This window comes from Aethina tumida, chromosome 6, assembly GCF_024364675.1.
Source record: "Aethina tumida isolate Nest 87 chromosome 6, icAetTumi1.1, whole genome shotgun sequence".
Lineage (NCBI taxonomy): Eukaryota > Metazoa > Arthropoda > Insecta > Coleoptera > Nitidulidae > Aethina > Aethina tumida.
Window position 1 is genome coordinate 19,568,413 of NC_065440.1, and position 17,550 is coordinate 19,585,962.

A 17,550-nucleotide genomic window follows, 5' to 3' on the forward strand; every position below is an offset into this window, starting at 1 on the left:
AAATAAAAACTAGGAAATGTGTGAAGTTTATTGGCGTAAACTAATAAAAAAAAATCTATTAGTGATAATAAATATATAAATGCACATACATATAAAAAATTACAATATTTGATGCTTAAAATCTAAACAACAGCGTCGTATTTGTTTTTCAAGGCTTGCGTCCTCTCGATCACTTTATCGATGTACGGTCTTTCGGACGGATTCACTTTCAACATAAATTTAACGAGTTCATGGAGATCCTAAAATTGCAAAATTTAACACTGTAATCACTTAAACATTCAATAAACTTACATCGTTAAATGGGGTTTCCTCTGGAAAATGTATCGTTCCCGATATAACAGCAAGATTTACCGAATCGCCCCGTTCGTAAACAACATCGTAAGGCGATTTGAAGTACAACATCGCGTACAAAACGCAACCCAGACTCTGAAAAACGTAGATGTCATTGATTGGATAGTGTGTTAGTTGTTTTTTCTATACCCAAATATCAGTCCTTTGGTCAATAACACAGTAACTTTCGACGTGAAAAAGTTCCGGCGCCCTGTACGTCATTGAACATGTTTCGGCCGCAATATCTTGAAGCTTTTGGGCGTCTTGAACGCCGCAAATTTGTACCGTTGCGGGTGCACATGAACCTATCAACACAACTATTAGTAAAATGGTTAACAATCAGCCAATATTTGTACCTAAGTCCATTAAAACTGGATCTGTGTTGTCAGTAAGGCAAATATTTCCAGTTTTCAAATCCCTGTGTGCTATAGGATCAGGTGTAAAGTCATGGAGGTATTTCAAAGCATGACACACATCATAAAATATTCTTAATATATCTTTGGGGTCTAGGTAGTTTTTACTGAAAGATCTGAGTGATAAATAATCATGCAAAGTACCCCTTCTGTAGTAAGGCAACAGTAAGAACGCTTCCGAGGTCGCTTGTACAACAATATCGGCAGAACCTTTAAACGTCGAGTCAACAAGCTCGATAATATTGGGATGGCGCAGCTTCTTGTAATAATTAATTTCCTGTATTGCTTTCTTTTGGTCCTCAACGCTGTGACACAAAATACGTTTTAGCGCGTATTTCTTTTTCGTCGACGTGTTTTCAACCAAATCTACTTGCGAGAAACCTCTAAAATTCGAATAGAATTAATGTAAACAAATGGTGACTAAACATATGGTGGCTACCCTTCGCCCAAACGTTCTTTCACGCGGTACTTTGACCCGTTTATGTTCACCGTTTCGCTCGTGCAGATGCAGCCCATTTTCACTATCATACTTAAACCTAACGCGTTCATTTTCTTGAAAAAAATTCAACAAAAATAATAAACTTGACGTTTTACATAACCACACTTTTAATTGTCAGGTGGGTTCCATGTCTCACCGATAGATGTCACCACTGACATGTTTGATCTCTCAATAAATTTATATTTTATTGTCACAATTGTACTTTATTTAAAAATTGATTATAAATAAATTCTTTAAAATATAAATATATTTACATCCTGTCCAATTGAAGATTTCAGATAAGATTACTGTTATTTGTGTCTTAGTGTTTGCAGGTTTACCGGTAGATGATGACACAGTCATTTAAAAAAATAATAATTAAATAATATTAAATTTAATAATTTACATTAACATCCGTTGTAATTCCTGCAGAAACCTTGTAAAAAATTGATTTTCATTATAAAAAATAAAAAAAATACATCTGGGTCGAATACGGTCCTCAAAATTGTCACAGAAAACGTCAAAACATCTTTATGGTTATGTCGCCCCAAAACACATAAATCCCGATAAAAACGCTGATATTTCATCTCATGAACGCATAACATACTCCCACCAAAATGTGTAAGTAACAGTCATTTTCAATTGGAACTATTTAACAAATAAACAATTTTCCAGCGTCATCCGAGGTGACGAAGCTCCAGCAGCATCTTTCGTTGCTCAAAGAGGAGTATTCGAAGCTGCAATCGAAGTACAAAGACGTGGAATCGAAGTACAACGCAATAGCAGCTTCGAACGGTGAATTGAACGAAGACTCGTTCGCATCGCGTTTAATTAAAACAATCGCCGACCTGTATAATAGTAAAACCTACAGTGATATCACCATTAAATTGTTGGACGAGGAGATACACGCCCATAAACTAGTGCTGAGCTCACGTTCCGATGTTTGGAACTCACACACAATCAGTAAGTTCTAAATAAATAGAGAAAACAACTTAATGAATGTTGCTCAATTTAGGTTCATTAAAAGAGCTGGACTGGACAGAGGAAGACCCAAACGTGTCAAAAACGATAATTCAATGGTTGTACACGAGCAACGTGAAACTGTCTGCGGACGATTTCACTCTGAAACTAATAAAAAAAGCCCATGAATACTCCCTGAACCCTTTAGTAGAACAATGTGAGCAACATCTGATTAGCATCGTCAGCATCCGCAAATGCGTCCGGTTCTATTCAATTGCCGAGGAAATAAATGCCGTCAATTTGCGCGAGTACTGTTCCGGATTGATTTCGACCCACTGGGACGATTTGAACGCGTCCGACTTCGAACACATGGATGGACCTTTGCTGTACAAGATGCTGAAGAGCAAGTCGCAGCTTCCGTTGCACAGCGCCGTGAGGCTGCAGCGTGAGGACGTGGTTTTCCTGTGCCTAGTAGAGAATTCGAGCAAGGTGAGTGAAATAAAGCGGTTTTGGTTTTTTCACTTTTGTTTATTTAAAATACATAATATTTATTATTTACGTTTATAAGATCTGATTTGTGTTGAAATGGACCGTTGTTAGTTTTGCTATATCACAGAAGATGCTGATTGTTTATTCACGTAAGTTAAAGTAAACAATCGTTCTTTGAAACCATACCTAATTAGGTATGAAACTTGTTGTGTTTGCAAGTTTCATCACTTTCGTCTATTTACATTATTCGTTGTTGCGCAAAATTAAAATAATATATAATAATATAATAGATTAGATGGAAATTTAACATCCAACTTGTTTATGATAATGGCAGTAATCCTAAAATAACAATGACAGGAACTTAACAAAAGTAAATATTTGGTCTAGTTGGAATAAAACATGGATCAATGAGGGGAAATAATAAGGAGTAGGAGTATCACAGGCACGAAAACGGACATAATTTGTGTCCGTAAATGGTTGGAATTGTTGCACATGTCGCCCTTACAATAGCAATACTCTATGGAAGCGGACACTTGTCCTTTACGGTCCGATTTGAAACAGCCCTCGCTGTAGGGTTCCACGACTTGGATCTCCTCCTCCCATCTGCCGTTGCGGTAGTTGCGGTTGTCCAACTTCTGTGGGGCGCAGTCTCTTTCCGTCCCGTTAATTAGTTCAACCCCTGAAATCAACATGTACATTATTCAACCGTTGATCGGGTAGGTAAATGGAGTGAGTGGAGTTACGATTGATCCTGCCGCTGGTGATTTTCTTCATGCAGAACGTGGAGTAGGGACACTCGACGATGAACTTGTCGGAGTAGTCGAAGTCGCGGCACAGATGTATTGGATCCTTCGAGAAGGAAATCGGGGTGGTGAACAGGCACTTGTAGCAGCGCAGCACGCTTTCGTTTTCCGGCAGATCTGTCCACAAACAGTGCAACAATCAAATCACAAATCACGTCGCCTTCAACGCTCTGATTAATACAAATCCTCAACTGTTAAATTATAAAAAATGATATCTCAATGTCGACGGAGATTGTCCGTTCGATTGCGACAACAATAACGCGATAGAAAATATAAAAAACTGGTCTGAGAGTGTCTTGCACAAACCCTAACTGGTTCACGTGTTTTATTTTTACTCTATTCGGATTTAATTGCTCGATACGTCGCGTTACCTTTCTATTATTATAACAATATTATTAATAATGTACGAACGAACGAACGAACGGACGAATCCTTGATCCATTATTGATCGATTCCATTCCAGTTTAAAAGACGAGAATGTTTATTAGTTCGATCATTATAATTAGATACGATACAAATCGCTTTAAGATGCGACCACTCCCACAACTTTTTATTTGGAAACCTTGAAATCTGTAATTCTTATTATAATAAACCGAAACCGATAACAGTTAAATGAACCCTGTTGGCTTGTTTATCTCATCCGGGACTTGATTAGTGTTTCCGAATTTGTTTTTTGCCCAATTATTATAAGTAGTATCATATTAAAATGATGATATTATTAATAAATAAGTAATATAAATTTGTTAATTTTTCTCATTGGAAATTAAATGAATAAGATCAGATCAATTAATTATATTAATTGATTTTTACAATAAAAAGATAATGAGAATTTTGAATGTTTGAAAGAAAATATTTTTGTAAACTGTTCATTATGATTTAGACAAAGGTAATAACTGTACATTGTTTATTGATCTGAAACATTAATTTTAAACAACCTGTTTGGTTGTCAAAAGGAATTTTAAAGCATTGTTACACACGCAATTCGTTTGGCGGTGACACACTTTTTTCTGCTTGTCAATTAATTAAAACTAATGCGTTTTGTTTGTCCGTTTGGTTGGCCGTGATGTAATGTCAGTCAAAAGTCGGTTAATTCGGCTTTAATGTTGCGACTTTTTCCTGCGTGATTTATGAAAGTGAAAGGTGCATCAAAACATTTCTGCTAATTGCGAATTTCCTTCACCGACCAAAATTATACCATTTCCGATTTATTTACCACCCAAGCAGACCAACCACAACAATTCTTTTGTCCATTTCTGAATATTATCACAATGAGTCACAACTTACAAGCAATAAACACGATTATCACAGCCAAAATTCCAGCCTTCATCTTGTATCCCAAAAAAATGATCACACTTGTAAATATTCCGAAATCAAAGTGCAGTTTGTAAAGAGTGAAGGAAAAAGGGGGTGGCGATCCTCACATGTCACCACCGTGGCATTCGGCGGAGCCGGTTTCCACTTTGTTTTTCGCCGTATCGATCGCGTGTGCGAATTCGATTGTGACTCGTCGCACGTATTCACAGAACGCTCTCCAATCTTGAACTGTCGCGTGTTTTGCGTCTGGCTTTTTTTTGGGTTGTAGCGCGACGCTGCGTTGCCGTACGTCGCCCATTTTCTCCTCTCCTGGGTTCAAACGAATACTGTTTTTTCATGCTGATATTTTATTTTTATTACAAATGTCAAGTTAACAATTTTGATGTGTTTTGAAGAAGAATAAAATTTTAGGCATCCTTTTTTACTCCTTCACGCTATAGAAAAATTAAAATTAAAAAATAATTATGTTGTGGCTATTGTCGGAGAGATGGCAGTGCGAACGTACCTAAGAAACATATATTCTAATAATAAATTGTAATTGTAGGTAACCATTGAATAATGCGTCTATTATTCAATTTTGTTTTAATTTAATAATGCTACAGATAATTCATATCTAATTTTAATTTTGATTTTTTAGTCTTCAATGCTAGACAATTCAAACAGATTATTTATGTCTTTGAAATTTTTTACAAAACAAATGTATTAAAAAATTATGTATTAAATAATGAGGTTATTACTTAACTGATATGTCAAATTGGATTAATTTATTAAAACTAATATACATTTAAAAATTATAATAATGTAATATCATCAGTTATAAATTTAATTATAATAATTATTATAAAATCCAATTTAAACAATAATGTTGAAATTGTTTTTTCATAATCATTTATACAAAACAAAAAGTCGGTTTACGATTTTATATAATTTAAAAATAAACATATAGTGTACATTTAGTTTGTTTGATTATACAGTGGAAGAATTGTGTAACATTTCAGATAAAAAAGCATTTGGAAGAACAAGTTGTAAAGAAACACATAAACAACCGTTGATAAAAACAGGCAACTCAGCAGTGATTGTCAGCGAGTGAATATCTTGCGCTTCTCGGATTTCGCCTTAACGGTATCGCATATGTTTCCACGATTCCACGTCTCGGAGTGATTCACCGCAAAACGACAAAGTCTCCTTTTCGAAACGCCGTTGTTTTTCTCGTTCTGCTCCTCGTCTTTAATTCGATTATCGCCGAGTAAAAAAAGAGGTCGTTGTCCGTGCGGAGCGGCGATTAAAACGATTTTATGCCGTTATTAATATGCACATATGCACGCGCACGATCATCCAAAACAATAAGCACCTACATGGCGTATTTCACGGCCCGAATGGATCGGACGGATCGGATGTGATTCATCCGAACCCGTCGACAAATTGGTATTTCCTGTCGAAGAAAAAAACACCACGATGACTCCTCCAATCAATGCTCATTTTATCCATTAAAGTATCTTGTTGGGAAATTGATATTCTCACTACCAAGACCAATTTAATGACACATTGTTGTGTTTTAAAATTCATTATCATACTTTTTTAAGATTATTTATTGGCTTTGATAATAATTGAAACAATAGAAATCCAAAACTAAATCATTTTAAAATACAACAATGCTATCCATATTTCTCTTCCACCTAACAATGGAACAATAAAAATTAAATTATTATGTAATTCCAGCTGTCCGACATAGTGAACGTTTGGAGCCCCACAGGGGAACTACCCCTAGATCTGGCGCTTAGATCTCACAACGAAAGCATCGCAGCTACTCTGGTGCAACACAACGCCGACATCAACATCCGGGACGCCGATGGCGACAGTCTCCTGCATCGTGCTATCAAAAAGGCGGACGCCTTTTCCGCCCTGTTCCTCTTGGACCGCAATTGCGACGCCACCTTATCTACCCGAAACGAGAACGACTCCCCGCTACATTTGGTGGCCGGGGCCACCGATCTGGACCAAAGCGAGATGATTACGGAGAAACTGATCAACAAGAACGTCAACGTTAATGCTCAAAATCGACTGGGATTGTAAATATTCATGTAATGTGGGTTACATATTTTAAAATTCGTGTTTGTGTTCCAGTACCGCACTTCACGTGGCCGTCCAAGCAGACAACAAACCACTGTTCGATCAGCTGCTGCAAGAAAGAAACGTGAATGTTAACTTGCGAACCAACGACGAACACTCACCCTTGTATTACGCTTTATTAAAGTACAATTCCGGCGACGATTCGGACGATTGCTATGCCGCAAGACTGATCGAAAACGACTGTCAAACGAATCCAATTTATCGAGAAAACAGCAACAGCCTTTTGCACGTAATGATTCGCGACGGCTACAGGAAACCAGCCGTATTTTTAACTAAACACGTCAACAATTTGGATCATGTCAATTTGGACGGTTGGTCGGTGTAATATTTCCCATTTTCAGGCGAATAACGCGTAACTTTTTTATAGGAGAAACGGCGTTACATTTGGCGTGTTTGAATAACTTTCCTGAAGTGGTGGAGGCAATTTTATCCCTGGGTTCGAACCCTAATTTACTCACTAACGAAACGAGACAATCACCTTTGCATTACGCAGTTAAAAACAACTCGTTCGACTGCATTAAAACTTTCATCGGTAATTGTTGTTTGTCATTCATGTACGATAATTATTGTTATTCTCGCTCGTTCCAGAACACAATAAAAAACAAGAAGGAAACGTGAACTTCAACGCGCGCGACCTGGAAGGCGACACCCCAATAAGCGTCGCCTTAAATCTGGGCTATCGAGATCTAGTTCCACTGTTAATAGAAGGTGGAGCAGATGTAAACGTACGGAACGGCCGCGACTTCAGCCTCCTCCATCAGGCTATATTAAAAGAAGACCCGCAAACCGCCCTCTTTTTATTGGAGCAAGGTGTGGATATTAACGCCCTCACTACAGACGGCGAAACACCCCTGCAACTCGCCATCCACTGCAGATTACCGGAGGTCGTGGACGCTTTATGTAAACGGGGCGTGGACATGTCCGCCCCCGACAGGCTAGGAAATTGCGCCTTGTGGGCAGCTTTGGATTCGGAATTGGAAGACATTGCCGCCATTTTGGTGAGACACGGTGCTGATACTGATTGCTGGGGACCAGGACCAGATGGATGTCGTCAGACGCTACTTCACAGGTTGACAATTGTTCCATTTAAATTGTACAAGTTTGTATACAATTTAGTGTTTTAGAGCTATTGATGAGAACAAAGAGAACGCAGCTATTTTCCTGATACAATCAGGCTGTGATTTGGATAGTCCGAGGATGCCAGGCCCTAACGGGGAAGGAGGAGACGAAGCCAAAGACAAAGCGGCACCGCTACACTTGTGTTGCCAGTGGGGGTTAGAAACCGTCGTCCGGGTATGTTTATTATCATTTTGTCACGAATAACATTTATAAATAATTATATCTCATCCAGACACTAGTGGAGCACAGGGCAAACGTGAACAGCAGAGACTGCGAGAACAAGACGCCTCTGCATTACGCAATCGAAAACCAACACAACGGCATAATTAATTTGCTGTTGAGCGTCCCCGAAATCGACCTAAGTCTAAGAGACAAGTCGGGCTTGTCCCCGTTCGCCGCCGCCCTAACCAACCGCAACAACCGCGCCGCCCAGGCCATCCTGGACAAATTACCAACGGCTGCGGAACAGTTCGACTCCAAGGGACACAACTTCTTGCACATCGCCATCAAAAAAGGTGACTTCGAGAGCGCCTTGTTCTTGTTAACGGTACACGTGGACGTGAACTCCAGGGTGCAGGACGCAATGTTGACACCTCCCATTCATTTGGCCGCACAGTATGGCAACGAAACGTTGGTCAGGAGTTTGATATTGGCCGGCGCCAGAGTTGACGACAGGGATGCGCAGAAGAGGACTGCGCTGCACGTGGCCAGCGAGGCGGGAAACGCGCCTGCCGTTGTCGCCCTGTTGCAGAACAACGCGAATTGCGATGCCTTGGACGTCGAAAGCAACAACGCCCTCCACATCGCGGTCAAAGAAGGACACCTCGGTGTTGTGAGTGTCTCACTCATTTTATTAATAAATTACTATTATTAGTCATGTTATATGTTCATTTGTATTATTTTGTAGGTGAGAGCGCTGTTGACCGAGTCCAATATCGACGCAGAGGCGGTGAACATGAAGGGCAGAAACCCCTTGCACGAATTGTGCAGATATGGCAAAGACAACGCGGCAGCAATTTGCGAACTGTTCCTTGAATGCATGCCCGACTACCCCATCAACAAGCCGGACATTGTTGTACGTTTAATCAAGCAATCCATGCCATGCTACCCGTTGTTTTACGTCAGTCAATATTAATGTTTCAGGGCAATTCGCCGCTTCTCCTCGCGTACATGAAGGGCAACAGCAGCTTGTGCAAGGTGCTGGTTAAGAGCAACGCCTGTCTGGCAACAGAAAACCAGGAGAGGGTCACGATTTTCAACTACCAAGTGCCCACAAAGCAACTCCTGAACAAACTGTTGGATCAGCTCAACAAGCCGGCCGCGTGGTTCAACACGGACGCTTGCCAGGAGTGCGGGAAGAATTTCTCGATCACCGTCCGCGCCCACCACTGCAGATTGTGCGGACGGGCGTTGTGCAGCAAATGCAGCGACAACGAGATTCCGATAATCAAGTTTGGGGAGAACAAACCGGTCAGAACGTGCAAGATCTGTTTCGACGTTCTCAAAACTGGCGGACAATAACGAACAAATTGCACCGGTCTCGCATTGAACAAGAAATTATGCTTTATTCATTGATTTATATTGATTAACTGGATTTGTACTGATTAACTGGACAGTTTCACCAACCAAAGTTTACGAACGAAATTGTTATTTGTTTTTAGTTGCGAACATTCCTGTTTTTGCTTTAATGTTGTAACGTTGTTAGATATTATCATTATATATTATATTATAAACTTGTAATGTAGTTTTTAAGTATACAAATAAGTATATGTCTACTCATTATTATTATTATTATATTATTATCTATTAATTATTATTTGATTATGATTTGTAACCGATATGTTATAATTATAATAAACTATTTATATATAAAACAAGATAATTATTGGTCTTATTTTTTGATTAAACGAATTGTGGATGTAAGTTTAATAAACATTTTGTAATATTAATTAGATATTATTTTCAATAAATGTTGTTGCAAGGTGAAGATGTGACATAAATCAAGATTTTTCGTGTTGCCATGTAAAGTTTTAGCACTTAATTAGTCTAAATTTGCACGTTTATCAACTTTATTGGTGTCGATCTCTGACACCAATAAAGATTATGATTTTTTTATTCGCAACACTGACCAACCTTCAAAATAAAACTATTCAGAAAGTCACACAGACAAACCGTAAGTTTTTTTCGCGGCCAATATACCGTGTAAAATAATGGAAAAACACGTGGGAGAATAGTAAACAATTTAAATGAGTAAACAGACAGTTTCGTTGATAATTGGAGCGCGTTTCAAATTTTTACAAACTAACCAAATCTTCCAATTTCTGCGTTAATTAACCGCTTGATTTGCTAACGTAAACATTCGACTGATAAACACTACACTATAACTAGAACATTAACAATTCTATTCACAATTATTCATATTCAGATTACGAATAAAATTTAAATATACTGTTGGATAAGGGAAAAATAATTAAGACTGATTCCGTTGAGTGGTCGTTTTAATTGCGGGGCAATTAATTAACAGAAATCAGTTGACATTATTAAAAAATAGAAACTCACGCCGTCGAGACATGAATGCAGTTCGACACTTTGGCGCCTCGACTAAACGCGAATCCGTGTTTAGTCTCCGATTTCACGATCCAGATTAATGTAGTTAATTATTGTTAATAAACATTTATTTCATAATTAATTGCCGTCGAAACTGTGTGTTACAGACTGTTGTCTGTAGCAGATAATTTCGTCTATATGGAACCTCCTTGTTTACTAGTTGTTGTTTGTTGTTATTATTGTTTGGAATAGGAAAGTTTATTTCATAAAATTAGATGTGTATTATTTGTGTTACGGATTAAATTCGTAGAAAAAAATTAACGAAGCAATTAATTAGCAACTTAATTAAAATTGGCGGATTTGCTGTTTTGATTTACGCCATCCATCCAGCGCCAGATAATGTTTTAATGAGGCTGGAAATTAAGATAATGTTAAAACAAATTGTACAACTTGATAAAAACACTTTTTTAATCGTTCTATTAATAAATGGATTTTTTATTTCACTATTTACCCATTTAAATGTTCAATCTTAACAATTCAATTTTTGGAGGTCAATACGTGACGCTAATACTGTAATATTATAATAAATCTTATCATTTTTATTTTCAGAAGATTGGCGTAAGCTTTTGTTTACAAATTTATTGATAACTTTCGAAAATAGGCGAAACTTGAACAGAATTAAAAATGCAATAATTTATTGCTATTACGTTGTATTTTGCATACAATTTACGTACGAATTGTACTTTCAAATACGTTTATTCCTCTATAAAAATCTAGATAGACGTTAATATACTTTTAATTTACTTCAAAAACAATATTTTTCATTCTTTTTTTCCATTTTCAACTGTAATTTGCCTTTTCGAATATTTGAAAATGAGTATTTCAATTATAATTTTCAGATTTTTAAATTCTACATGACTAAACACCATCTCCTATGTCTAGTCCCAATAGTTTTTTAGTTTCTAATTATTTTCCAAAAATATTGGTGGTCTAACTGGAATGTTTGCAAAGCTACCAAGTTTGATGCTAAAAACTTCATTTTTGAAACATTCCCATTCTATGGAGAGACATTATTATTCTCAAATTTTATACATGCTGTTCGTTATTTACATTTCATTTTGTGCTTCTTAAAACCTCAATGAATACTAATAAAAAGAAGTAAATATTAGAAAACCTTTCGATTGGTGGTGTAAGAGTATTCCTTAGTTAGATGAATAAAAAGTATTTTAATTTATATTTCACTTTAATATTACTAGTTAATTTCATCATCATTTCTTCTTGGTATAGTTGTAAATGTAAAATAATAAATTGTTGAGAAAAAATACAATATATTGTGAACCGAACCACCCATAAAATTCCCCAAATGTAAAGTAGTAGGAGTAAAGAAATAAACAATCCCCGAAAAATACAATATGGTCTGATTCTTAGGTTGTGCGTTAATCGGAACCGATAACGAAATGTTTGTACGTCTTCGCGAGATAAGGATGATGTTTTAAAGAGCCGAAACCGCACCAATCCGAACGCAAATCGTACCGAACTGTCTTGAGATCGACAAGCTTGTGGAATAAGTGAATTTTCTGTGATGATTTATCCCGAAATCGAAACACTGAGGAGGATGAGTGAGACGTTCGAGAAAATGCCGCCGGATTTTAAACGCAACAACAACAAGAATCAATTGTTCTTCGTCAAGGGACACGGATTCTTCCGGAAGGTGTTCCCCAACAGCAACTTCAACTACGAGTACACCAAAAGGTCCAAATGGTGTAAGTACTACCGACTTTGAATCTTGAATTGATCTACTCCTATACATTTCTCTCAATAATTTTCCTTCTAATTTCTAAACATTTTTTTTTTTTTTTGTTATCAATTATTATTTTCTTAATTTTGTTAGATTCAAACAAATTTTGACCATCAGAGTGATAAGGTCATTAAGAATCGATCCAATTGGATTTTTGAATTTTCTTCGAAACGATTAAATGTTCTTGAACCTAAAGATTGATGCATGAATCTCATTGAATGATTTTGAGACGTTTTTATCATTTTGTTTACGTCTGGAGCGAAAAAAAAAACGGGATGTAGTAACACTTTGTAATCGAGCAATTGACTGATAACCTTTTTAACATTATCGAATCGGACCATTTTATGTTTGTGTGTTTGTTCAATCGTTTATCTAATTGCCAGTTTGAAGACTTGACGTTTTTTGAAACTATATTTAGTTCTGTTTCTTAATCGCTTCAATTTCTTCTAACTTCTTCGATGTTGATAAATGTGCAGTTAACTTTTAATATTGGATTCTAAAAATAAATTTATTTGTTAAAAAATTCGCGATTAGAGATTAATCTTGGGTCAATTCAAGGGTTAGCTAAACCAATTTGATAATCGGCCTTAAATCCGGCACGATTTCGACAAACTTGCACTCGAGAAAAGATAAGTTCGGCGCCGACATTATTTCTCTTATTAATCCTAACTACCTTTCTCAGTTATCAATCTGTGACAAGTGTCGATTGCCACTTGTTCATAATTCTTTTGCCGTTCGATTAACACCAACCATTATTTCCGTTGCAGTTTTCGCCGGACTGTTGATCCTCTTTTCTTTAGCTTTTGTTGGCACCATCATCATGTGGGCGACAAGTTTGTTCGACAACGCAATCTATTCGGTAAGTCCACAGGTAAAATAATCATTTTTGAAGCTAATTTTGGTTGTTTTGGCAGAATTTGGCGTTGGTTAATGGTACCGAAACGTTCGAGAACTGGAGGAAACCACCTGCAACAGGTATAACTCACTTCTACATCTTCAACTACACGAACGTTCAAAATTATGATGAAGGGATCGATGAGAAACTGGTAGTCGACGAAGTTGGACCCTACGTTTATGAGTACGTTACAATTCATCGTTCACTGAACAAATTTTAAAGCCAATTTTTACACAGGGAATTCATGGAACGAGTGAACATCCAATTCAACGAAGACGGCACTGTTTCTTACCAAGAAAAACGCAACTGGAAATTCAGACCTGAACTGTCAAAAGGACACAGGCAGAGCGACAGAGTGGTAGTACCGAACGTGCCACTGTTGGTAAGATAAAACAAGTGTTCAATCGTACAGTAAATTAATTCCCAATTGTTTCATAGAGTGGAGTAGCTCACAGTCGTCACCAGCCTTTAGTCACGCGACTTGGATTCTCGTTCATGCTGAAAGGTTTGCGTGAAAAACCATTCTTAACTTTGCCTGCGCAGAGATACATATTTGGCTACGACGACGACTTGTACTACATTTCTAAAAGCATTTTGAAGATGAGGGACGAAAAACCCTCCGAAGAAATGGGTTTGTACTCAAACGTAAGTTACAACAATTTTATTAATGACAACATATTTATTAATAAGAACCGTTATTGTGTTACAGAAACTTGGAATCAGTCAGGATGTTCTGACAGTTAACACAGGTATCAAAGACATAAACCGAGTTGGAATGATCGAAAGAGTCAATGGTGAACCTTCTTTGAACCACTGGTCCACTGATGATTGCAACAGGTACTTCCCCCATCAGTCACTTACAGGAACAGTTCGATAACTTGTTTTCTGTTTCAGTTTCAAAGGAACAGACGGGACCCTCTTCCCTCCAAAGCTCATAAGAGAAAAGCAACAGGTCCATTGGTTCATGAAACAAATGTGCCGCGCCATCCCCATGGACTTCGACAAAGAAGTGACGATCCTGGACGGTCAGATTCCCGGCTACAGATACACGATGCCCTTCAACATCTTCGACACACCGGACAGGCACGCCGAGAATCAATGTTTCTGCGACCTGAATTCCGGCAATTGTCCCCTTCAGGGAGTCTTCAACTCCACACCGTGCAACTTGGGTGCCCCCATGTTCATTTCTCTGCCCCATTTCTACAAGGCCGATCCCATTTTGCAGAATTCCATCTTGGGATTGCATCCGGAACAATCTAGACACGACAGCTTTGTGGTCATTCATCCGACCATGGGCTTTTTGATGTCGGGCACGTCTCGCTTCCAGGCCAACATCCAGGTGCAGAAAACCTTCGGAATAAACGAACTGGAATTGTTCCACGAGGACGAGATGATGCTGCCTCTTGCTTGGTTCGAAGTGACTCTGGAGGACAAGACTTTGCCCGACCAATTCGTCAGTATAATTTACAAAACCACCTTCACCATCAAAGGTGTAGAACTGGGCTTGAAATACGGTTGTCTTTTGACCAGCATAGTTTCAGCCATTTGTTTGTTCATAATACTGAACGCCAAGTTCGAGGCGAGGCAAAGAACCAGCAGTATAAGTCCCTTACGAACCAGAACTGAAACCTGTTGATGGTTGTTAATTATATTTATTTTTTCACGTCCGTCCTGTCATCGAAATCAGGTTCGATCCCCGATAGAACCAAACATTTTGACTGTCCGTCCGTCCGTCAAAAAATGTTCATTTAGAAGTGCAATAATTTAGTGTGATATCATCGCTTCATTTTTTACAAGACTGAATGTTATTAATTGTTTTTTATTTACTGTTAACGTTTAGACTAGTTTTATACGTGTACGTATGTTATTTAATTTAATTAGATGCGTGTTTGTTTGTTACGAAGAAAATAAAGGATGTTTATAATAATGTCAAAAGAGTCTCATTTAATTTTGAAAATAAATTGATTCGAATGGGAATTTATGGGAATTTTTCAAATCGGTCTGAGAATCGAAATTTGCATTTTAAATGGGAAACAAACAATGGGGTTCACAGGTTTATCGACCCTTAGTCAGGAGCATCGCGACGAAACAATCACCCATAAATAATTAAACCTTAACTTATATAATTCAAAACGTCCGAAAAACTAATCGCATCGAAAAACCGCAGTCGAGAAACGATGACGACCGCGAAAAGTACTCCCAATACTCCCAATACTCCCAACATAACCATCCCCCAATTTTACAGCGGGAAGAATGTTTTCGTGACGGGCGGAAGCGGATTCATGGGCAAAGTGCTCATCGAAAAATTGTTGAGGGCGTGTCCGGACTTGGGCAAGATGTACGTGCTGTTGCGTCCCAAAAAGGGCAAGAACATACGCGAACGTCTCGAGGAAATCACCAGCAAAATTGTAAGTCAATTCGGCCTTTAACCGTTTCTAGATAAAAGCTGCAACAACGACTGTTATAGTTGTTCAACAAACTGAAAGAGGAGAACCCAGAAGCGTTGAACAAACTGATACCAATTGAGGGGGACATACAAGAGCTGCGACTCGGTCTGTCCGAATCCGACCGACAAATGCTCCTTGACGAGGTCCACGTGATCTATCATTCCGGCGCTTCAGTGAAATTCGACGATTTCCTCAGAGATGCGATCTTGATCAACACCAGGAGCACGAGGGAAGTCGCATATCTGGCCTTGGAGGCGAAACATTTGGAGGTATTCGTGCACGTTTCGACTTCCTACAGTAACTGCGATCGTTTCTACGTGGAGGAGAAGATTTATCCGCCTCACGCCGATTGGAGACAAGCGATAGAGCTGGCGGAGAACTGCGACTTCGACATTTTGAACGTGCTCAACGAAAAATACAAGGGCAAGTTGCCCAACAATTACACCTTTACTAAATCCATGGCTGAACATGTGGTGAACGATTTGTGCGACGGCAAAATACCTGCCATTATTTTGAGGCCTTCCATTGGTAAGTTTTCAGCCGGAGCACCGGAGAAAGGGAGTATATAGTATATCTTATCTTTTGCCTTATTTCAGTGTGTCCCACATACAAAGATCCTTTCCCCGGTTGGATCGACAACTTTTACGGCCCAGTGGGAATGTGCGTGGCAACGGGGAAAGGAATCCTTCGTTCCGTCTACACAAAACCAACAACCAAAACGGAATACGTAACATGCGACACCATCATACGAGTGGCGATAGCTCTGACTTGGTTGAAAGCCACGGAAACGGATCCGAAGCTGAAGCTGCAAACGGATGTGTACAATGCCAGCAACAACGACGTCAAACCCATAAATTATAAGGAACTGATGGATTACGGGTCGATGATGTACAAAGAATTGCCCTTGAACAACGTAGTGTGGTACCCACACAATGAACCAACGGCTTGTTGGTACGTCCACTTTTACAAACTGCTTTTTTATCAGTTGCTTCCTGCGTTGCTGATCGACGGTATTTTGAAGCTGGTCGGCAAAAAACCTTTGTAAGTATCATTTCACCTGAATTAACGTTTGTGCATTGTCTTCATTGGCTGTTTCAGATTGTTTAAGCTGCACAGAAGGATCTACATTGCGAACATGGCCCTTCAATACTTTTTAAATGCGGATTGGACTTTTGTCAACGACAAGTGCAAGGCGATAGATGGCAAATTATTGCCACAGGATTACGACAGTTTCGTGTCTTACAGTGATTACGAAAAACTGGACGTGTTCACGTTTTTCTGGCAAGTGAAACAGATTTGTCGGAAGGTTTTGTTGAAGGAAAGCGACGAGTCCTTCGAAGACGCCAAACGACATACTATGAGGTAAAATACTTTCACTTTACTCCTTGAATATTAATTTAATTTAATAATTCTTTTTTTTAGGATGTGGTACTTGTACATTATTTGTAACGTCTTATGGTACGTTGGACTGTTTTGGTTAGTCTTTGTCAAATTGGACGTCTTAGGTTTACTCTATGGTAAAATTAACGATGGTATTTTATATTTTACCACTCCTTGATGTACAAAATTTGGAATAAATTAATTTATATTAATAAAAAGAGTATTTTATTTAATCATAGAAAAAGAACAACAATAAACATGTGTTTTAATTTTTTATTAATTGAGGCAAATATTAAAAAAAAAATCATTTTGGTTTATATACGAGATTAGACTGAAAAATGACAACAAATATTTTTATATATACACAGACATATTTGAGTTCTTATATAGATATACAACATTTGAAACATAAGTAATAAATTTACGAATTGTTAAAAGTTGAAAACA

The 17,550-nt window shown here is 38.1% G+C and overlaps 5 protein-coding genes across 5 annotated transcripts; 3 read left to right on the forward strand and 2 right to left on the reverse strand.

Annotated features, from left to right (window-relative positions):
- Positions 1–58: 58 nt before the first annotated feature.
- On the reverse strand, positions 59–1,347 carry LOC109606575 (serine/threonine-protein kinase 16). Its single transcript, XM_020023117.2, has 5 exons — positions 1,183–1,347; positions 687–1,126; positions 481–635; positions 292–426; positions 59–239 (listed from the first exon to the last, which is right to left on the reverse strand). Exons 1-5 carry the CDS (start codon positions 1,290–1,292, stop codon positions 123–125), a joined length of 957 nt encoding a protein of 318 aa, XP_019878676.1. The 5' UTR covers positions 1,293–1,347; the 3' UTR covers positions 59–122.
- A 309-nt stretch (positions 1,348–1,656) lies between these two features.
- Positions 1,657–9,906, forward strand: LOC109604028 (rabankyrin-5). Its single transcript, XM_020020555.2, has 11 exons — positions 1,657–1,842; positions 1,897–2,184; positions 2,237–2,670; positions 6,507–6,856; positions 6,912–7,228; positions 7,285–7,449; positions 7,506–7,986; positions 8,042–8,210; positions 8,269–8,868; positions 8,944–9,111; positions 9,180–9,906. Exons 1-11 carry the CDS (start codon positions 1,839–1,841, stop codon positions 9,555–9,557), a joined length of 3,354 nt encoding a protein of 1,117 aa, XP_019876114.2. The 5' UTR covers positions 1,657–1,838; the 3' UTR covers positions 9,558–9,906.
- On the reverse strand, positions 2,689–5,003 carry LOC109604029 (uncharacterized). Its single transcript, XM_020020557.2, has 3 exons — positions 4,758–5,003; positions 3,414–3,590; positions 2,689–3,349 (listed from the first exon to the last, which is right to left on the reverse strand). The coding sequence occupies exons 1-3, from the start codon at positions 4,798–4,800 to the stop codon at positions 3,075–3,077; spliced, it is 495 nt and encodes a 164-aa protein (XP_019876116.1). The 5' UTR covers positions 4,801–5,003; the 3' UTR covers positions 2,689–3,074.
- Positions 9,907–12,109: 2,203 nt separating the features above from the next.
- Positions 12,110–15,203, forward strand: LOC109604012 (scavenger receptor class B member 1-like). The gene is made up of 7 exons (XM_020020518.2): positions 12,110–12,346; positions 13,149–13,240; positions 13,296–13,459; positions 13,514–13,658; positions 13,715–13,921; positions 13,986–14,113; positions 14,171–15,203. Exons 1-7 carry the CDS (start codon positions 12,166–12,168, stop codon positions 14,910–14,912), a joined length of 1,659 nt encoding a protein of 552 aa, XP_019876077.1. The 5' UTR covers positions 12,110–12,165; the 3' UTR covers positions 14,913–15,203.
- Positions 15,204–15,309: 106 nt separating this feature from the next.
- On the forward strand, positions 15,310–17,315 carry LOC109604002 (fatty acyl-CoA reductase 1). Its single transcript, XM_020020507.2, has 5 exons — positions 15,310–15,684; positions 15,744–16,251; positions 16,320–16,764; positions 16,822–17,085; positions 17,146–17,315. Exons 1-5 carry the CDS (start codon positions 15,454–15,456, stop codon positions 17,279–17,281), a joined length of 1,584 nt encoding a protein of 527 aa, XP_019876066.2. The 5' UTR covers positions 15,310–15,453; the 3' UTR covers positions 17,282–17,315.
- Positions 17,316–17,550: the final 235 nt, after the last annotated feature.

Coding starts and splice junctions, on each gene's coding strand:
- LOC109604002 (XM_020020507.2), top strand. CDS start 15,454: ATGACGACCGCGAAAAGTACTCCCAATACTCCCAATACTCCCAACATA. Junction 16,252..16,319: donor TATTTTGAGGCCTTCCATTG/GTAAGTTTTCAG, acceptor GCCTTATTTCAG/TGTGTCCCACATACAAAGAT. Junction 16,765..16,821: donor CTGGTCGGCAAAAAACCTTT/GTAAGTATCATT, acceptor TGGCTGTTTCAG/ATTGTTTAAGCTGCACAGAA.
- LOC109606575 (XM_020023117.2), bottom strand. CDS start 1,292: ATGAACGCGTTAGGTTTAAGTATGATAGTGAAAATGGGCTGCATCTGC. Junction 1,127..1,182: donor AAAGAACGTTTGGGCGAAGG/GTAGCCACCATA, acceptor TTCGAATTTTAG/AGGTTTCTCGCAAGTAGATT. Junction 240..291: donor AGGAAACCCCATTTAACGAT/GTAAGTTTATTG, acceptor TTGCAATTTTAG/GATCTCCATGAACTCGTTAA.
- LOC109604029 (XM_020020557.2), bottom strand. CDS start 4,800: ATGAAGGCTGGAATTTTGGCTGTGATAATCGTGTTTATTGCTT. Junction 3,591..4,757: donor GATAATCGTGTTTATTGCTT/GTAAGTTGTGAC, acceptor GTTTGTGGACAG/ATCTGCCGGAAAACGAAAGC. Junction 3,350..3,413: donor CACCAGCGGCAGGATCAATC/GTAACTCCACTC, acceptor TGTTGATTTCAG/GGGTTGAACTAATTAACGGG.
- LOC109604028 (XM_020020555.2), top strand. Junction 7,450..7,505: donor CTGCATTAAAACTTTCATCG/GTAATTGTTGTT, acceptor CGCTCGTTCCAG/AACACAATAAAAAACAAGAA. Junction 8,211..8,268: donor GGTTAGAAACCGTCGTCCGG/GTATGTTTATTA, acceptor TATCTCATCCAG/ACACTAGTGGAGCACAGGGC.
- LOC109604012 (XM_020020518.2), top strand. CDS start 12,166: ATGATTTATCCCGAAATCGAAACACTGAGGAGGATGAGTGAGACGTTC. Junction 13,241..13,295: donor TCGACAACGCAATCTATTCG/GTAAGTCCACAG, acceptor TTGTTTTGGCAG/AATTTGGCGTTGGTTAATGG. Junction 14,114..14,170: donor TCCACTGATGATTGCAACAG/GTACTTCCCCCA, acceptor TTTCTGTTTCAG/TTTCAAAGGAACAGACGGGA.